This window comes from Crocuta crocuta, unplaced genomic scaffold (assembly GCF_008692635.1).
Source record: "Crocuta crocuta isolate KB4526 unplaced genomic scaffold, BGI_CrCroc_1.0 scaffold258, whole genome shotgun sequence".
NCBI lineage: Eukaryota > Metazoa > Chordata > Mammalia > Carnivora > Hyaenidae > Crocuta > Crocuta crocuta.
The window spans coordinates 262,008-280,101 of record NW_027532842.1 but is presented as its reverse complement, the minus strand read 5'-3'; the positions used below and the strand labels follow the sequence as shown (position 1 = coordinate 280,101).

The 18,094-nt window shown below is 43.5% G+C and overlaps 1 protein-coding gene across 1 annotated transcript in view; it reads left to right on the top strand.

The window, feature by feature from the left end:
* Positions 1–251: 251 nt before the first annotated feature.
* The window catches only part of LOC144216093 (cilia- and flagella-associated protein 337-like), a 115,554-nt gene continuing 97,711 nt past the window's right edge, over positions 252–18,094 (top strand). The window contains exons 1-5 of the mRNA XM_077745372.1: positions 252–379; positions 9,612–9,665; positions 9,981–10,064; positions 16,186–16,251; positions 17,543–17,773. Coding sequence (XP_077601498.1) covers positions 287–379; positions 9,612–9,665; positions 9,981–10,064; positions 16,186–16,251; positions 17,543–17,773 — 528 coding nt within the window. The 5' untranslated portion in view covers positions 252–286. The remainder of the gene's footprint in view (positions 380–9,611; positions 9,666–9,980; positions 10,065–16,185; positions 16,252–17,542; positions 17,774–18,094) is intronic.

Here is an 18,094-nt window from a genome sequence, read left to right as displayed (position 1 = left end):
TGTAGGCTTTATTTAATTATAATCCTTAACTTCTATGGATTTTGTATTAATAGTTTACTGTTTACTTGTTATAGTGTCTGTTCAGAACTGAAAATACTTACGATATTAATAGTTCTAGGCTTATATTGGGGTGTCTTTTCTCTCTCTCTCTCTTTTTATTCTTTTTTCCTTAAGGCAGAGTGGGAAGAGCTCAGCTTAAGGTCGTCCATCNCCTTCGGGTAAGCAGGGGCTGCCGAGAGCCAACCCTCCGGCCTGGCTGCTTCGGGCCTGCCTCACCAGGCAGAGGATGCGCAGCCACTCCATTGGAACGGAGGACCTGGCTCAGGGGAGGACGCCACCGCACCACGCGGACCTGACTTGGAGCCTGAGGGCGGACAAGGTAAGGGGGCAGGGAGCCGGACCACGGCGTGGGGGGCTGGCTATGCGGTCTGTTGGGCAGAGCCCTGGGGCTTGGCTGGAATCCCCTAGAGTCCATGACCAATAACCCAGTTTAAAGCCAGAGTTAATACTGGGTGTGCTATGTCTCCGCCCACGTGGGGTCCTCCCTGTGCTTAAGGCTCCTTAACCACCTCCTCCGCAGCGCACGCACCTCCTCCGCAGCNGACGCCACCGCACCACGCGGACCTGACTTGGAGCCTGAGGGCGGACAAGGTAAGGGGGCAGGGAGCCGGACCACGGCGTGGGGGGCTGGCTATGCGGTCTGTTGGGCAGAGCCCTGGGGCTTGGCTGGAATCCCCTAGAGTCCATGACCAATAACCCAGTTTAAAGCCAGAGTTAATACTGGGTGTGCTATGTCTCCACCCACGTGGGGTCATCCCTGTGCTTAAGGCTCCTTAACCACCTCCTCCGCAGTGCACGCACCTCCTCCGCAGCGCACGCACCTCCTCCGCAGTGCACGCACCTCCCAGAGCCTCCCGTATAACCCACGTGGCCAGCTTCGCCACGCTTGCTCTCTCTCCCTTCCATGTCTTTCAACATTTTTTTTTAAATGTCCGGCTGCTTGCCAATATCATGCTTTGCTTTTCAAGGTCACAGTGGCCTCCTCACATAAATCAGATTCATGCTAATATGTCAAGGGTGTGAATACATTCCAATTAATCCATTTCATCTGATCTCAATTCAGCAAACATTTATGGAGCAATACGTGTACTGAGCCCTAGAGAAAACTCAAACTTAAATAAAATATAGTCCCCTCAAGACTTTATACAATGAGCACAGTTTTTCCTCAAAGGAAATAGTATTAGGGTGAGATTTTTTTTTTTTAATTTTAGTATTAGTAAAGTATTCAGGTAAATGTGCCCTAGAAATCTAGCAGCACATCAACCCTTGATTTCATAATTACTATTATTTAGAATGAGGCTAAAGAAGGAGCATGTAAAATAAACAAGTCTATTTACAGAAATGCATTAAGTAAATAACAGAAATGACAAAAATCTGCGCAGGTGATGATGGATTTATGGCTAATTTTTGAAGAAGGAGCTTCTTTGAAGGAGCTTCTTCAAAAAGTGGAAGATTTGTAGATGAAAGACATGCTTCTAATGAGGAGGGGGGGAGGCAAGAAAGGCTTCGTGGAGGACGTGACATTAGAGATGGGTCTCCAAAGATGAGTACGAGTTTTTCCAAGATTGTGTGAAATAGATAGAGGTCACCCATAGGAGGAAACAGCACACGCCAGGACACACAGTGATTGAGGCATACGGGGTCTGAGGGACAGATCTACAATGAATGCAGGAGAATGAAGTTAGAAGTGGATCATGAGGAGTTGAGAACTGGGTTTTGTTCTTTTTTGCCATTGTGACCCATGCAGCTCATCTATCAAAAGGAGCTTTCCTTGGGACAGGATCTTCGTACTGTGGGTGAGATCAATTAATGGGCCAGGAGAATGATTTACTGGAATATGACTGGCCTCTAAAATAAAGACAGACAGTAGTTAATACCAGAGTTCTTCCAGAAGAAGTGCAAGGAGTGTTTTGTGAAGCCTTTGTTTTCTGAGTGTGCGCTGCATCGTGATGGAAAATGGGTGACAGCTCTAAAAGTCTGAAACCAGTGTAGAGTGGCTTTGCTTTACCTATCAGATTCTTGCTTGCTCTCCCACAACTGAAGGAAGTTTCCATCATCAGCAGAGCTGCAGGGGGTAGTTTGTGGTTGAGGGTGAGTTTTTGACTGATGGTGGCCAGCCTGGGTTTCGATAGTTTGCTAATTGCAGTTGCCCTGGCCACACTGTAACAGGGCTGTGCCTGCCAGGGGGCTCCACGTTGCCATCCCGGAATAGTGACAAGATCTGAGTCTCTTGGCATGAAGCCTTTGTGGGACAGTGAGGAATCCAGGCTATGCAGGAGGCTGTGGGTTGAAGCCACTTCAAAGCAAAAGGGCTGGCCCGTGTGGCACATATTGAAATCAGCTGTGGGAAAACAGGCACACAGCAGCAGTTTTTGGTTTGTGTTAGAAACTAGAAGAGCCAGCATTGCTCATAGAGTAGAGTTCTGGCTTTGGATTTAGGAGATGGAGACTTTTTCTGCTCTACCGCTAACTTCTGTGCTGACAGCCAGTGGGAAAGAGCTGAGGAAAGGCAGTAGACAGCACAGCCAGCCCACTGTGGGCTAGTTCAAGTTTATCATCACCGTCTCCAGACTTATTTCATCTTACAGGGCTCCAGCCTTGTTCCTGTTCCATCTGCTCCTTCATATAACACTCCTCCCTCTCTTGAAGCCCTCTCAGGGCAAGACCTAGAAATTTCTTTCTTTTTTGAGTGTACAAGACTGATAATGTCTTGAATATACCTTTGCAGAAGATTTTGTACTTCAACAAGGCTGAGTACCTCAATGTGAAGAAGAAAGTCTAGCTGGACTCTGGCATTGGTCAGTGAGCAGAGTGTCTGTGGGGCCCCTCCTGACACGGTTCAAGCACAGTGTGTAGTGGCTCACCCCACCTCTGCATACATTCACATTTGGTTGGCACTACTTACAGCCTGGCTTTTAAGGCTGAAAAGATCCTGATCAAATGTCCTTTCTTTATACGTAAAGAAACCAGGACCCAGAGGGACGAAGTAAGTTAAGTTCCATTGAATAGGTATTTTTTGAGCAGCTACTCTGTGCCAGACATGATACTCAATGCAAGGAGACAATGATTCATATGATACCGTTTCTACCCACATCTTCCACCATCACATACCCGTCCGCTCAGACTCAGAGTGGGATTGTCACTTCTGCAGGCCGGTCTGCCACTGAGAGTAGACAGATAGGGCACCAGGATTCTTTACTTTGATGGCGCTGTGTGTGAATATTGACTTGTAAATGGTTTGCATTGAGCCTAGGGATGGCACTGGGAGAACAATAATTGTCATGTCTCTGAAATCGCGGGAGATAAAGGAAGATCCAGCAGGCAGGGATGAAAAAAATGCACAAAAATGCACACTGAGGAATTTTGAAGCTATCAGCTTCTCTTCAGTCAACAGAATTCGACAGATATTTGTTGAGTGCTAGTTTGTGCCCGTTACCGAGAAGGGTACTGAGAACACAAAAATCAATGAGGCCTGTTGGCTACCATGAGAAAGTCTGTGACACAGTCTGCTGTGTTTTTCACACTGCAGGTCCTGTGGGTCAGGAAATCAGCCTAGCAGATGATAATAAGCATGACTTAAGGGGAAAAAAAAAGGAAATAGAAGAGAATAGAATAAGAAGTAGAGTGCCTCAAATATATTAAAGGTAAATAGTGTTCCACAAAATCATGACTTTCCAACTTTCTTTTATATCAAAATCCTCACCGAGAATCTGCTAAACATGTATATATATATATATATATGCATGCTATAAATCATATATGTGTATATACTTATATATATACATCCTCACAATGTTTTATGAAATTTTATATGTGTATTTACATATATATAATTTATAGAAGACACATATGTATATGTTTAACAGATTCTCACCTAGGATTGTGATATAAAAGAAAGTTTAGAGGTCATGATTTACAGTACCTAACATGGAAGGGCATACCTGCCTGTGGTAGACGCCCGGTCATTTGGTGAGTGACCGTGTGTCAGTGATCTGGTGCCACAGCGACACTGCAGATCAAGCAGCACAGAACTTCAGCGGCATCCAGCACTACAAATTGGCTTCTCACATGCCACAGAGTCAGCTGCGTCCATCATGCCTGGCTGGCTCACATGTCTGGAAACCAGTAGGTTGTCAGCCGATCTAAGAGCTGAGTGGCTGGGATGACTGGAACCATTTGAGATGAGTGTCTCTCGTCTTCCAGCAGACTAGACTTGGCGTGTCTTTATGTCGATGGCATGAGCAAGAGGACGTGCCCAGTTGTGCAAACACTCTTTAAGCCTCTGTTTGCATCATGTTTTCTAATTTTCCATTGACCAAAGCAGCTAGTCTCCACGCCAGACCCAGGAACAGGATGGGAAGGTGTTGTTACTTGGCAGACGTGGGCCATTTTCACAGTTTGCCACAATGAGCAGTGAAGTTGGATTTGCTTTGATTGATTCTGTCCCCAGGCTATTGGTCTTCCCTTCTCTGATCGTGGCTATCAACAGCTAGTGCCTAGAACTCTGGGAGTCATGACAGGAGCCCCTCTCCCCTTTGCAGGCTAACACAGGAGTTACAGGTGGTAGGTGAAGAGGTGCCCTCAGGAGACAGCTTAAAAGGGACACGGGATGTGATTAAGGACCTCCTAGGGAGGCAGGGCTGGGGTGAAGGACAGTGAGGTGAGAGGGTATGAGGGAAGCCTGGGGTGGGGTTGGGGGGGGGGCGCGGGATGCGAGGCTGATAACAACTGGGAACATCCCTGTCCTTCTAAGTCTGCATTTGGTTCATGGGGAAAGTTCCAGTAGACTTGTTCCAGCCATGGGAAGGGTTCATTCCATTTCTGTTGTAGAAGGAAACCAGACTTCCAGTCTTGATCTTACTGTGACCTTGGGCAAGTTACTTATCTTTTCTGGTCCTCAGTTTCCCCACTGTAAAGGAAGAGGGCTGAGTCTCTGGGTTCTAAGATCCCTTCCAGCTCAGTCCTTCTCTGGCCCTTTCCCTGGTTGCCTTGCTCCTGGTACAGATCTGTTGCTCCTGTTCTCACTCTCCCCCCCCCCCGCAGCTCGTGGCAGAGCAAATCCATCTTGGCTTTTCTCTGCCAAGAGTGAATATTGCCTCACAATTCTCCTCAACATAGGACTTGACTGCTACTGTTGATCAGAATACACACGCAAGGTCAGCCTTGTCCTACTTATTCCTACTTATTTGGTGAGGCTGGAGGAAGTATCTCTCTCTAAACCACTCGGAGGCTGTGGAATCTACCGAAGCAGCTGGAAAAGCAGGAATGTATTCATTTTAGGTTAATTTAGAGAAACAAGCTGGGAAATGCTTGGGCTGCTCCTTGCAACAAATTTGGACCCTTTTAAACCATTACACAAGCTGTAAAATCTCCCTGTGGTGGGAAGTCTTTAATACTCATGGAGGGAAAAGGAAGGATTTGACTCTTCCAATGTCACCACACTTTTAACCACATAACATATGACCATAACCAATATAAGAGAGTAAGAATATCTCCAAGTAAAGGGGAATCTGAGGGCCATCTTTAGGGTACCAGCAACCTGAGCTGAAACAATCCATTTTGATTTTTAGATTGTCCAGAGGAGGGACGTGAATGATAGTGAACGGGATAGGTCTTGAAATCCATATTTCTCCACAGTCCATTCATCTGTGTGTGTTCCCTTGGGAGGTGTCCCAGGACCTCAGGCAGAGGCTGGGCAGCAAAACATCCAGCTGGGTGATCAGGGACCTGGTCCGCAAGCACAGACAGCCTGTGTGGGGATCCTCCTTCCAGTAGTGACTAGTTGTGGGAAGCTGGGAAAATTCATTGGCCATTCTGTGCCTTGGTTTCCCAATATTTATTTATTTAAGGAGAGAGAAAGAATCCCAAGCAGGCTTAGTGCTGTCAGTGTGGAGCCTGATGCAGGGCTGGGTCCCAGGAACTGTGAGATCATGACCTGAGCCAGAATCAAGGCTCGGACGCTTACCTAACTGAGCCACTCAGGCACCCCTGTTTCCTGACTTTTAAATTAAGGAACATAATCTCCTTACAGAGTTATGAAGGGTGATGGAAACATGCAGATCAGATGCCCAGTGGCCAGCTCAATAAAGGTTAGGGGGTAGTGGCGGTGGTGCCTCAGGTGCAGTAATTATTTTAAGATTGAAGCTACTCTTTTAATCTTTTTGCTCCTACCATGGCTAAAACAATCGTCTTTTTTTAAAGCCTTGGCTGACGGTGGGTTTGAGAATTCCTGGAACACTCACCCAGAAAACCCCCCTCCCTTGTTTTTTCTCTTCTTCCCTAGCTTATGCTATGATCTTTAGGCACACAAATGCTTTCACCAGCTAGGTTCAGTGGACAACTCCCTGCAGCCTGCCTCTTTTCCTCTTCATCACATGATCTGCCACGGAATCTCCTAAATTTCAACCCATAGGACACCCCAAACCCTCTGAAGTTATTTTCTCTTGGAAATTCTTAAGACCACAGGATCATATCTATTTTCCGAAGCTATAGAGGCAGCCGCTCAAGGAACAGATTTTCAAAGGGATACTTTATTCGATTAATTAGTCAATTCCCTTGTCGGAGATGTGAAATTACCCCTAAACCATCCTGACTGAGGAGGCTCTTACAGTGAGAAGCACAAAGATGTTGGGCTGTAACAATAGGAGAATTCATTTGCAATGCAAATGAGCAACCAGCAGGCAAATGAATTCTTATGGGAAAACCACTCTAATCATAAAAACCACTTGCTTTGGGGAGACGGCAATGTAAGGACAAGCAGAATTATAGCTCCATGAATTCCCCTCTAATATAGGATATTAGAGAATTATCCAGGTAATTTTCTATGAAATTGCATTTGAGTAGAGCAAAATGCATTGCTGGGCAATAGATAATATCTTTAAAATGTGACTCCACAATTGTAGACTGAATTATTTATGGTTGTCACTGTAGCTATGATAGTTTGGAAATAAAATAGTCAGGCTTTTCTCCCTGTTTTTATTTGTAGGAAAACAAGTCATTCAAGCTTTTTAGTGATACAATGTGACTTGCTGTCGATGGCAGTTACGAATTTTCAGGCTCTGCCAAGCACAGGAGTACCCAGAAGGGACATATGTTTTCTCTGCTTTGTGTTCCAAATTTGCCTTAAAAAACATGCAATTATGTGAAGGCCTGATTTATATTTTCAAGGAAAAGCACAATAATGGCTCTGTTTTGTACCCGTGTTTCTCCAAAACGTATTTATATTGCTGCCTTTTCAGAAGACGTTGGCTAATGATCATTGGATTTTTGATTTCCGTCATGACATATGAAAATTTGATGAGGTCTGTGAGATTTAAGAACTGTTTTCTTAAGCGCAATGGAAATTTAGTTAACAGAGTTTTGCACGGCAAGCCTGAAAAATACTTACCTTTCATCTGTTTCCTTCTTTTTTTTTTTTTTTTTTTGGTGGAAGGTGGGAGAAGGGACGCAGGAAAAATTGTTTTTGGAGCCAGGATGGAATAGAATGATCAGGATAACAAAGAGTGAACCTTGGAAAATTGGAAGGTTGTGGGAGTATAATAATGTAGGAGGGGCAGGGAGGGATAGCACATTTCCTGGGGATGGAGAGATGGCTCTGGGGAGAAAATGAGGCTTTTTGGTTACATTTATACGTTAATGAAAATTACCACAAAGCCCTTTATAAATTTTATAATCACACTGGCTGTAGATTTCATGCCCTTCATTTCTGCTATTTACGATGGCGTTCACACTCCTCTTTCAGCAGCTTTTCTGGTAAATTTATTGAGAGAAGATGAGTTAGTCTCTTTTCTGGATTGGGGAGCCCCCTCCTGGGAGGTAGGGCAATTTTTTTTGTTGTTTATTCTCTTTCAGTAATGGAAGTAGAGCAAGGTCAAATGCCAGTTTCATATAATAAGGGAGTTAGGGGACAAATAATCACAAGGTGTAAAATTTCAGGAAATTTTGAAGCTAAGAGGAAAGGAAAGGTATCAAGGCAGTGAAAAGACAGAAGGAAGGATAACATATCTGCACATGTTTTTACCGCCTTGTACAAATCTAGAGTCACTCTGTAGTTTAGGAGTACATATCTTATATAATATACAGGCTCATAAAGTATGTTGTATATTTAAAATCAGAAAGACTCAGAAAGATAGAAAGTAAAAAAATTGGAATGATAGCATGTCTTGCCCATAATTTTTCAATCTTAATGGAGATAATTTTCAAAATCTTTAAAAAATTGTTTTGCCCCTCCCTGGAACTCATGTCTAGGGTGCAGGATGAGAAGTCACATGCTCTGAGAGGTGCCATCTTGCTAGACGTCAGATTCATGTACATTTTTCTATATGTGTTGCATGTGAGCCTCATAAACTCTCATCTGCTGTTTTTGGATTTGGAGAAGGTTTGGTCCAAGAACTTTTTCATTCACTGGTAATGGGTTTTGTTGGGTAAGGGAAACGATCCCTCAGTGTGATGGAATCATCTTTTATACTATGGAGATGATTCCCCCAGTCAGCTTTTGAATATTACCTTTTAGGTTCAGCCCTTACCAGAAAAGCTCTACAGGGAAATTTTAACTAGAAACTTCAGGTGGAGTGTTTTCCCCTTCTAGAGCTAGGTTTCCAGTTTTGTTCCTTGATGAAAGCAAATTAAAAAGTAATTATGGGATCATTCAAGATAGAATTTGAAAGGTACTTCAATTTTATGAAATGATGTGTCTCTCAATAGCTTGGTGTCAGTCTGAGTTTTATGGTAAAGGCCACTACCCTGGAAGGTTGGAGGCTGGGCATAGTGATTTCAGAGGATAATTCTATTGGGGGAAATAACCAATTTCGTCCTTTGCTATCTTCTTCAAGCCTCATGACATGGGGCAAGAACACTGGAGTTTAACTTGGCTGGTCACAGTTTGTTCATTCATTCTAAGCCAGAAGTTTAGAGATTTTTGTTTAAAAAAGCCAAATCATTGAGATGGTAGTTCAGAGGCTGGGGGTGAGAGGGTCATCCTCTGGTGGTCTGTTTGTTGAACTAAGGACAGGTGACTAAAAGATGGCTGGTTTCCCTCATACCCCATATACCAAGAGCCTCTGAAAATGTACCCCACGAAAAGAGGTCCTAGATCACTTCTCCCAGGACTTCCTCCTGGTTCTACCTGGGTTGAGATGGAACTGGGGTCAGAGGATGTGGCAGAAAGCAGATCTACTGCACAGGACACCTGATAGGGAAGAGAAAGTCTTTGGAATATGATGTAGCAAAATATTTTCAGTCTCCCTTTTCCCATTTCTGTCCTGGTCCTGACAAGTCTGTGACTGTCCTCTCTTCCCCTCCTACTCCATCGCTACCTGCTCTTTCTTCCAGCCCCATCCAGCCACTCCTCCCCCAGAACTGGGAACTGGGAAGTCAACTGAATAGGAACTGAGGCTAGGAAAAATGAGGGTTGGACTATTCTCAGTGTTGGAGGCTTAACTGTCTCAGTGGCCTCTCATAAAGGGAGACATTAGGGGTTCCAGAAGTTGCATTTTATGGGCATTACCATTGGTGTTATATGTTTTTAACTTGTTTTCTTTTTTTTTCATGAGATCGAAGATCTAATGACCCTAGAAGTGCTACAGAACATAAATGCACTCTTTCAGGTAAGACTTGACCAGGTGAGCTTTCTAGATATTCATCGGGTAATTTGATTCTCTCTCTGATGGCTGATTTTTCGGTGCAAAGTACAATCCTTTTAAATTCCTATAACATAGCAGTGAAAAATAAATTCTCCTTAATTGTCATTTCTTAATGGAATTAGAAACAAATTGTGAATGCATGAGAGAAATGAACAAAAGGGGATAGATAGCATGTTAGATGTTGACAAGGTTTAGGTAAGTCTAATTAGACTTTCGGTGCTCCCAGACTAAACAAAAATGCAACTACTTTCATCGCTAATTATTCTTTTTCCCTTCTAGAAGTATGAAAAGAGAGGAAGACAGATGCTGGACATGGAAACGTTCAAATGCATAATGAAGCAGAGTATGAGGTCACAGAGTAAAGTAAATGGATTTTATGAATGTTGGATTATTGAAAACCATAGTTAAAACTTTACCTGTATGAACGAATTAGGCTTGATGTTCTATCTGTAAGATCACTCTCAGCTCTAAACTGATTTCTGCTAATATCTGCCTGATTCACAGAACAGTTTATTTGGGAAAATATTTTTCAATTATTTAAAAGATACTCAACCAACAAGATATTTACAAACTTTTATTGAGAAGGAGAGGAAGGTTCTTGTTGGATCACTAGTTATGTCTGTAGATGGTCCCCAACTGATGATGGTTTGACTTTAAGATGTATGTGAAAATCATATGCGGTCAGTAGGAGCCATATTTTGAGTTTTTATTTTTTCTCCAGAGTCAGCGATGTGGTCTGAGCCTCTCTTGCAATGCTGGCCAGCAGCCACGGTGCCTAGTCAGCCACGCACTCATGAAGGTCAAGGGCTGTCACTAACAACTGTTCTGTACCCAGATGACCATTCTGTTTGTCACCTTCAGTGTAGTATTCAATGCTTTAAAATAAAACAGACTTTGCATTAGATAATTTTGCCCAACTGAAGACTAATGTAAGTGTCCTGATCACGTTTAAGGTGGGCTAGGCGAAGCTATGGTGTTTGATAGGTTAGGTATATTAAATGCATTTTCCACTTAAGATATTTTCAACTTACAATAGGATTATCAGGAAGTACCCTGATTATCCTAAATTGTAGAAGATCTATCTGTTGTTTCCAAAGAGTGTGGACTGGAATTAAATAGTTTAAACATTCCTTCTGCCATCCTGGTTAGCTCAATTGTTAGCTCAGAATATGAAATCTTGGGGCACCTGGGTGGCTCAGTCAGTTGAATGTCTGACTCTGGCTCGGGTCATGACCTCACAGTTCATGGGTTCCAGCCCTGTGTTGGTCTCTGTGCTGACAGCTCAGAGCCTGGAGCCTGCCTCAGATTCTGTGTCTCCCTCTCTGTGTCCCCTCTCCTGCCCCCATTCACATTCTGTCTCTCTGTCTCTCTCTCTCAAAAATAAACATTAAAAAAAAAAAGAATATGAAATCTTAATGAATGGCCATTCAGTCTCCTTTAACCAAATGCCACAAACTGGGTGGCTTATAAAAAAACATTTATTCTGGGGCGCCTGGGTGACTCAGTCGGTTAAGCACCCAACTTCGGCTCAGGTCATGATCTCACAGTTTGTGGGTTCAAACCCCGTGTAGGGCTCTGTGCTGACGGCTAGCTCAGAGCTTAGAGCCTGGAGCCTGTTTTGGATTCTGTGTCTCCCTCTCTCTGACCCTCCCCTGCTCACACTCTCTCTCTCTCTCAGAAATTAAAAAAAAAACAAAAAAACAAAACAAACAAAAAAACATTTATTCTCCACAGTTCCAGAGGTTGGAAGTCTGAGATCAGAGTCAGGTGAGGGCTCTCTTCCAGGTTGTAGACTTCTCCTTATGTCCTCATGTGGCAGAAGGGACTTGGGAGCTCTGTGGGGTGTCTTTCATAAAAGCACAAACATCATTCACAAAGGCTCTATCCTCATGGCCTGAGCACTTCCCAAAGGCCCCACCTCCTAATACCATCACATCAGCCATTAGGACTTCAAAATATGAATTTGGAGGCGGGGTCAGAACACAAACACTCAGTCCATAGCAATAAATAATTCTACTTAAATAATCATTATGTATATATAATCATATTCTAAAAGAAGGGGCTCTTCAAGCTCCACTTACTAAGTCTTCCTGATTACAGCTTAAATTATATATAAAAGCAAATTCAAGGTAAAGCTCTTTGATCTAGTCCCTGGAATTTGAAAAAAGAATGCCCCTTCTAAGTGCAAAGCCCACAGTTTTCACAGCCACAGTGAAGTTTAGGTGTGTCTAAAATTTCTCCTACGATGAGAAATGATCATTAAATGGAACCTATTTTTAAACAATCGCCCCTCTATTTGTGCAATACTATATACAAAGAACTTCTGTTTGGAGGAGAGAGTGTTTTTAAATGGATAAATTATTGGGTGTCCAACATTACAGATCTTTTTAACCACAGCAGTCTAATTACCTATATTTTAAGAATGTCTGGCCACCTAGTCAGCCACTCACTCCCTTACCCTCTCATTCATCCATTCAGTAAATGTTTAGTGGGCCAGTATTTACTTAATAAATAGTTACTAAGGCTTTGTTTTAGTCCGTGGGGCACACAGTCAGTTAAGATATAGTCTCTACCCTCAGAGAGATCAGAACCACTCTAGAATTCAGCGTGGGTGCCGTGGGGGCATATCACCCAGACCAGGGAGTTGGGCCTGGAGGAGACAAAACTTGGGCTGAGTTTTGAGGCATGAAGGGAATCGCTCCATAAAGGACGGATAGACAGGCAAGGTCTTCCAGAAGACGGACCAGCATTTCCAGAGACACACAGGCAAAAGCCAGCATGCTGCTGTCAAACACCTCTAGGGAATATGAACAACAGAATGTAGGACTGGGATCAGATTATTTGGGACCACTTGTACTAAGGTTAATTTTATACAGTATATCACCGAGGAGCCACAAAACCATGTCTCCCTTTACTTACTTATCAAACAATTCATTTGTGTTTGTGTGACCATACCGTCTTAGGGTCTTTACGTGTTTCATTTCATTAGTCTCTGAATATCTGAATAGCTTTGTTGGAAGGCATTCCTATTTATTTTGTAGCTGAAAAGACAGAAGGTTGGAGATTCTGAGTAATGTACCTCAGCTTCTCAGGAAGGCATTTGGGACAGTCACGGGGCTTCATTAAGTCATCAGGGCAAGCCTGTCATCAGGGCAAGCCTGTCATGCTCTCCTGCTGTCAGCACGTGGGCTCTTCTTCATGGCTCACGATGGCTGCTCAGACTCTAGCCAACATGATCTCACTCCAGACAGCAGGAAGAGAGAAGGGGCAAAAAAAGAATGCACTCCTTCCCTTTAAGGACAATTCCCAAAAGCTGCCTGTGATTTTTTTTTTTTTTTTTAACTTTTCAGTCAGAAATGAATCACATGTCATATACAGCCACAAAGGAGCCCGGTAAATGTGGTGATTTTTTTTCTGAGGAACCATGTGTTCAGTTAAAAGTTGTATGTTCTCTTAGTAAGGAAGGATGGCTAAGAGGAACACCTAACGGTCCCATGTCCTCTCCACTGTTCTAGGGTTTCATAGTCTAGTCCCTGCTAAAAAACAGGAATTATCCCCTTCACTTTTTCTAGGAAGTGTTGAACTTAGTCAAAATTTAATGCCAGAAAAGGTCGAGGGCACTAACGGATAACATTTAGGAAGAGCGCCATGTACAGGCTGCGCACTTCAGACGTGGGCGGCATCTATAGGAGTGGGAGTCTTAGTCCAAAAGTCCACCAAGCCCTTGGGTTTTGCGGGGAGAAGAAGTGATACCCTATTTTCTTACTTCTGTATCTTTACATGTACTGTTCCTTTTGCCTAGAATGCTCTCCTCCCATGTTTTGCTTCAGAAATGACCCTCTGAATTCTGATTTTTTAAAATATTATCAGAATCTGGCACCATGTGTGTGACACAGTCAGGTGCCCCATAAACGTTGAATGAATGAATGATGTCAAGGCAGTGAGGCCACTGTGGACTTGAAAGGGTCTGTCCTAGCTTTCCTAGAAATTAAGAGATGCTTCTTTTAACCTGACAGTGCTCTGTAGTTACCTGGGGCAGAGAATGAATCACTTTGCGTTACATCTTTGGCTTGTTTGTGTCCCCACCATACAGTGAATGGTGTGAGGGCAGGTGACACACCTTTCAGCTCTTGAGGCCTCAGCATCTGACACAGCACATGGTATACCATTGGTGCTCAACCTGTGTTTCTTCTGTGAGTGAGTCATTGCGTGGAGGAAGTAGGCAAATGCCTGTCAGAATCCCACATAATCTCGCTGAGAAGGCAGTGCCATGGGCAGAATCCATTTATGCATAGACCTATCCTGCCCCCCACCCTGTCCCAGCTCTGGGCTGGAAGAGAGACCATTTGATGACCCATGCCCTGTCTGAGGGCCAACTCCTGCCAGGGCTTGCAATGACGTGTGACGCTTGCCCGATGCACGTTGTCTGGAGCTCCAAGATGCCCAGGCGCACTCAAAGCTCCCCTACACTCTGCTGTGTGGTGACAAGGTGGTATAGATGGGTAGCCTGAGCCCAGGCAGTGATTCCTCTCATCCTGAGCTTTTCTATTTCCATTCCATCTCTTGAACCTGGGCTCAAGCCGAGGGATGGCCCTAGGCTCTTCTTGAGGGCACCCCTCTGGGTGTTTTGGTTTGTTTGGACATTCATTTCAAAGCCATTTGTTACATATTATGCGCATGGTATTGTCTAGTTGCCATGGTGAAGTCCGCGCTGTCAGCCACATCTGGGAGGATGATACGTCTCCATTTGAGCATGTCTTACAGGCAACTGGGGGCTGAGCTGAGTTCTGCAGCCAGGGTCTTCTCTCACAACCTCTACACTGGCACTGAGTGTTGATTCACTAAGGGGCAATGCCTTGGTGTCTTGAACACCAGGCATTATCTTTTTTCTCCCTTTTACTGCCATCACTATGCAAAGGCAAACACACCTGGGACTTATACTCGAAAAGGCAGCATTTTACTCTCCCAAATAGAAGTATACCCTTTCCATTTCTGTTGAAACAACCGTCTACATACACTCCTGAAATTACAGAAGCTTGGGGTTTGAAAGGACTTTAGAGGTTACCGGGTATATACCCCTTCAATACTCAAATTTTCTTCTCTGATAAGCCGTGAGTCAGCAGATGCCTGAATACCGTCAGCTAAAGAAAACACAATCCTTTACAAGGCAGCCCATTTCAAGGTCAGAGAGCTTTGATATTAGAAACTTTTTTTCCTCTTTGTGAACTAAAATTGGTCTTTCTTAATCTTTTACCCATTAGCTCAGTTTCTATTGTTTTGAGCCACCATAACAAATTACTACAAACTTAGTAGTTTAAAACAGTACTTATTAATTGATTGATTTTAAGTTTATTTTGAGAGAGAGAGGGGAAGGAGAAGGGGCAGAGAGAAAGGAAGAGAGAGAATCTCAAGCAGGCTCTGTGCTGTGGGCTCAATCTCATGAACCGTGAGGTCATGACCTGAGCCAAAATCAAGAGTCGGACGTATAACTGATGGAGCCACCCAGGTGCCCCAAACAATACATGTTTATTATCTCACATTTTTTGGGAGTTAGGAATTCAGTCATGGCTTAGCTGGGTTCTCTGCTTTAGGGTGTCTCATGAGGCTGCAATCAAGGTGGTAGCTATTACTGGGGTCTCATCTGAAAGCTTGGCTGGGGAAAGATCCTCTTCCAAGGACACATGGTTGTTATCAGGATTCATTTCCTTGCTAACTGCTGCCCGGAGGCTGCCCTCAGTTCCTTGCCGTGTTGGCCTCCCATCAGGGCAGCTCACAACAGGGCAGCAGGCCTCATCGGAGTGAGCTGGGAAGAGCCTGTTAACAAGGCCAAAGTTAGGATCTCATGTAATTGAATCATAGAAATGACATTACCCTCCACATTAAGGTATTGTATTGGCTACAAGCAAGCTGCTCAAGGGGAGGGGATTACATAGACCATGAACACCAAGAGTAGGGATCATTGGGTCCATTTTATAATCTGCTTATTACAGCCACACAGAAGAAATCTTCTTTCCTTTTCATAGAATAATCTTTCTAATGCTCAGTAATAATGCTCATGACCTGCATGTCTTCTTGCCTTGGGATACACCCAAGGGAGCACTCTTACCCCTTCCCCCAGAACTTGTTCTGCTGTTATCTAAAGTGGGGTCCCTAAAGAACTGACCAGGGTAGTCTGGGAGCACTGGAGCTGAGAGACACAAAGCTCTTCATGCTAACTGGGGCTTTGTTTCAAAAATAGAAGTTCTAGGAGCCCCAGTATCTCATGGGGAAAGAGTTTTAGGGTCAGTGCACTGAACTCCAACTAACTGTCCTATTAATGTTTTGGACAGGCATTCCAGAGATCTTTGAGTATTGTGCATTTTACTGTGAAATTCATAAGTTGAAAAAAATTAAGATTTCCCTTCCTTCTGCATCTTCTCCCTCAACAACCTAGTAAAGAGTTTACTCCTGTGCTGTCTATAAACAGATTTTTTTTCCTTTCCAGAGTATTAAACAAATAGAACAACTTTTCATGAAAATAGACTATGAATCAATGGGCAGAATTGAATGGGTAAGTTGGGTTATGCTTTATAATCAAATTGGAGATTAATAAAGGAAAGACGTAAAATGTTGGTGCTGGGTAGGCTATGCCCCCCAGTGCCTTTGTCAACTTGAAACTGAACTGAGGGTCATATACTTGTTCACAGTTTTCAAATTTTGTAATGTCATGTTAAACTTAGAATAGTTTAACTAGGGATTTAGTAGCTAACGCAAGTTCCAAGAGGAGTGTCCTAAAACCACGGAAAAAAAAGATACATTTGTCACCTTACCCCAAAGCAAAGGTGAAATATCAGTGAGCAAGAAATTCTGTGAGATAATCATATCAGTTAGTACATGTAAAATGTTTAGAACAGGGATAGTCACAAAGTAAATTCTCAACAAATATCATCATCATCATCATTATTATTAATATCACCCAATTTGGATCGTATAATAACAAGGAACGGAGACATCTGCTTTAAACATTCTCTGCCATTGTGTCTGTCCGTGCCCTTCTATTGTTCCATGATGAATTAAGTTCTAAAATGACAGCTTGGGCAGTAAGACATCTCTATACAGACCGTGGGCCAATTCCCCAACCAAATCAAATACAAGTGTTTACATTGTCATCTGATTTGAACAGCAAGTCAGGATTTCAGAAAAGAGAGGTTCTAGTGAAGTGAGGCTTTGGGGGCAGTGGAGAGAAAAGAGGTGCTCCCAGGCCCTAAAGTTCCCCCACCCTGTGCCTATAACCATAGAGTTCTTTTCCCTAGGTGTACCGCTGAGATTCTAAATAAGGCATATATCGTGGTGGGTGGGAACTGTGCAGTCGATCCGTAAGGACTCGAGTCTCTGGCCAGTCACTTACTAGTTGTTTGATCTTGGGCAAGCTGTTTAACTTTTTCAAAGCTTGGGTTTCCAAATTTGTAAATGAGAAGAACAGTAGTACCTATCTCATACAGGTATCAAGAGAATTGAGAGGAAAGTCAAGGTTGCCTAGAACATCGTATACTGTCAATCACCACCACTGCAACCACCACCACCACCATCATCATCTTCTTCTTCTTTAGAGAGAGAGAGAGAGAAAGAGAGAGAGAGACTGGGGGTGGGGAAGGGAGCCCAAGCTGGGTGATAGACTTCTAGCCCCAGCTAAACAGGCACACCCAATTATGACCCTTGAGATTTGGGCATACTAATGAACTGGTTTGTACAAATAATTATGTTGTGTCCGAGAAAGGCATTATCCACACCCTGATGGTAAAGAGAACCTTTGAAAGGAAGAAGCATGGTGGATGTTGAATGAATTTCCTTTCATTCTCCAGGATGGCTTCTGCACATATCTGCAGCTCCAGTATTCAGAGCAAGCGGATGCTTTGGCCCAACAGAAAGAGGTTTCCTTCCAGCTGCCTGCTGTGCCGCAGGGGCCAGCACATGGGGGTCCCGTGCTGCGCATTCTCTCTATGCCTGACGACACCTTAATCATGATCAGAGAAGATGGCACGATTTATTTCTGGTCCCTGCAGCTGAAGTTGAAAAGGAGAAAGAGAGTTTTTGTATGTGATTTTCATTTGATAAGGATGCTGAGTGCTCCAGTTTGATTTTATTTGCTATTTTAAACTGCTCTTCAAGTGGCGTGATTACAGAAATTGTGTCCTTGAATGTAATACATTCATGTTGTCTCTTGCTAGCCTATAGAATGCAAATAAAATACGATCCCTATATGTAGTACAAGATAGTGCTTCATTTTGCTTCTAAAATCAGATGGAGTAATGAATGACACATGATTCCATCATGGAATTTATCATATGTCTTAATCAATGATAAATGGAAAAGAATTTTCCTCCCCCCCCGCCCCCCCCCCCCCCCCTCGCCCC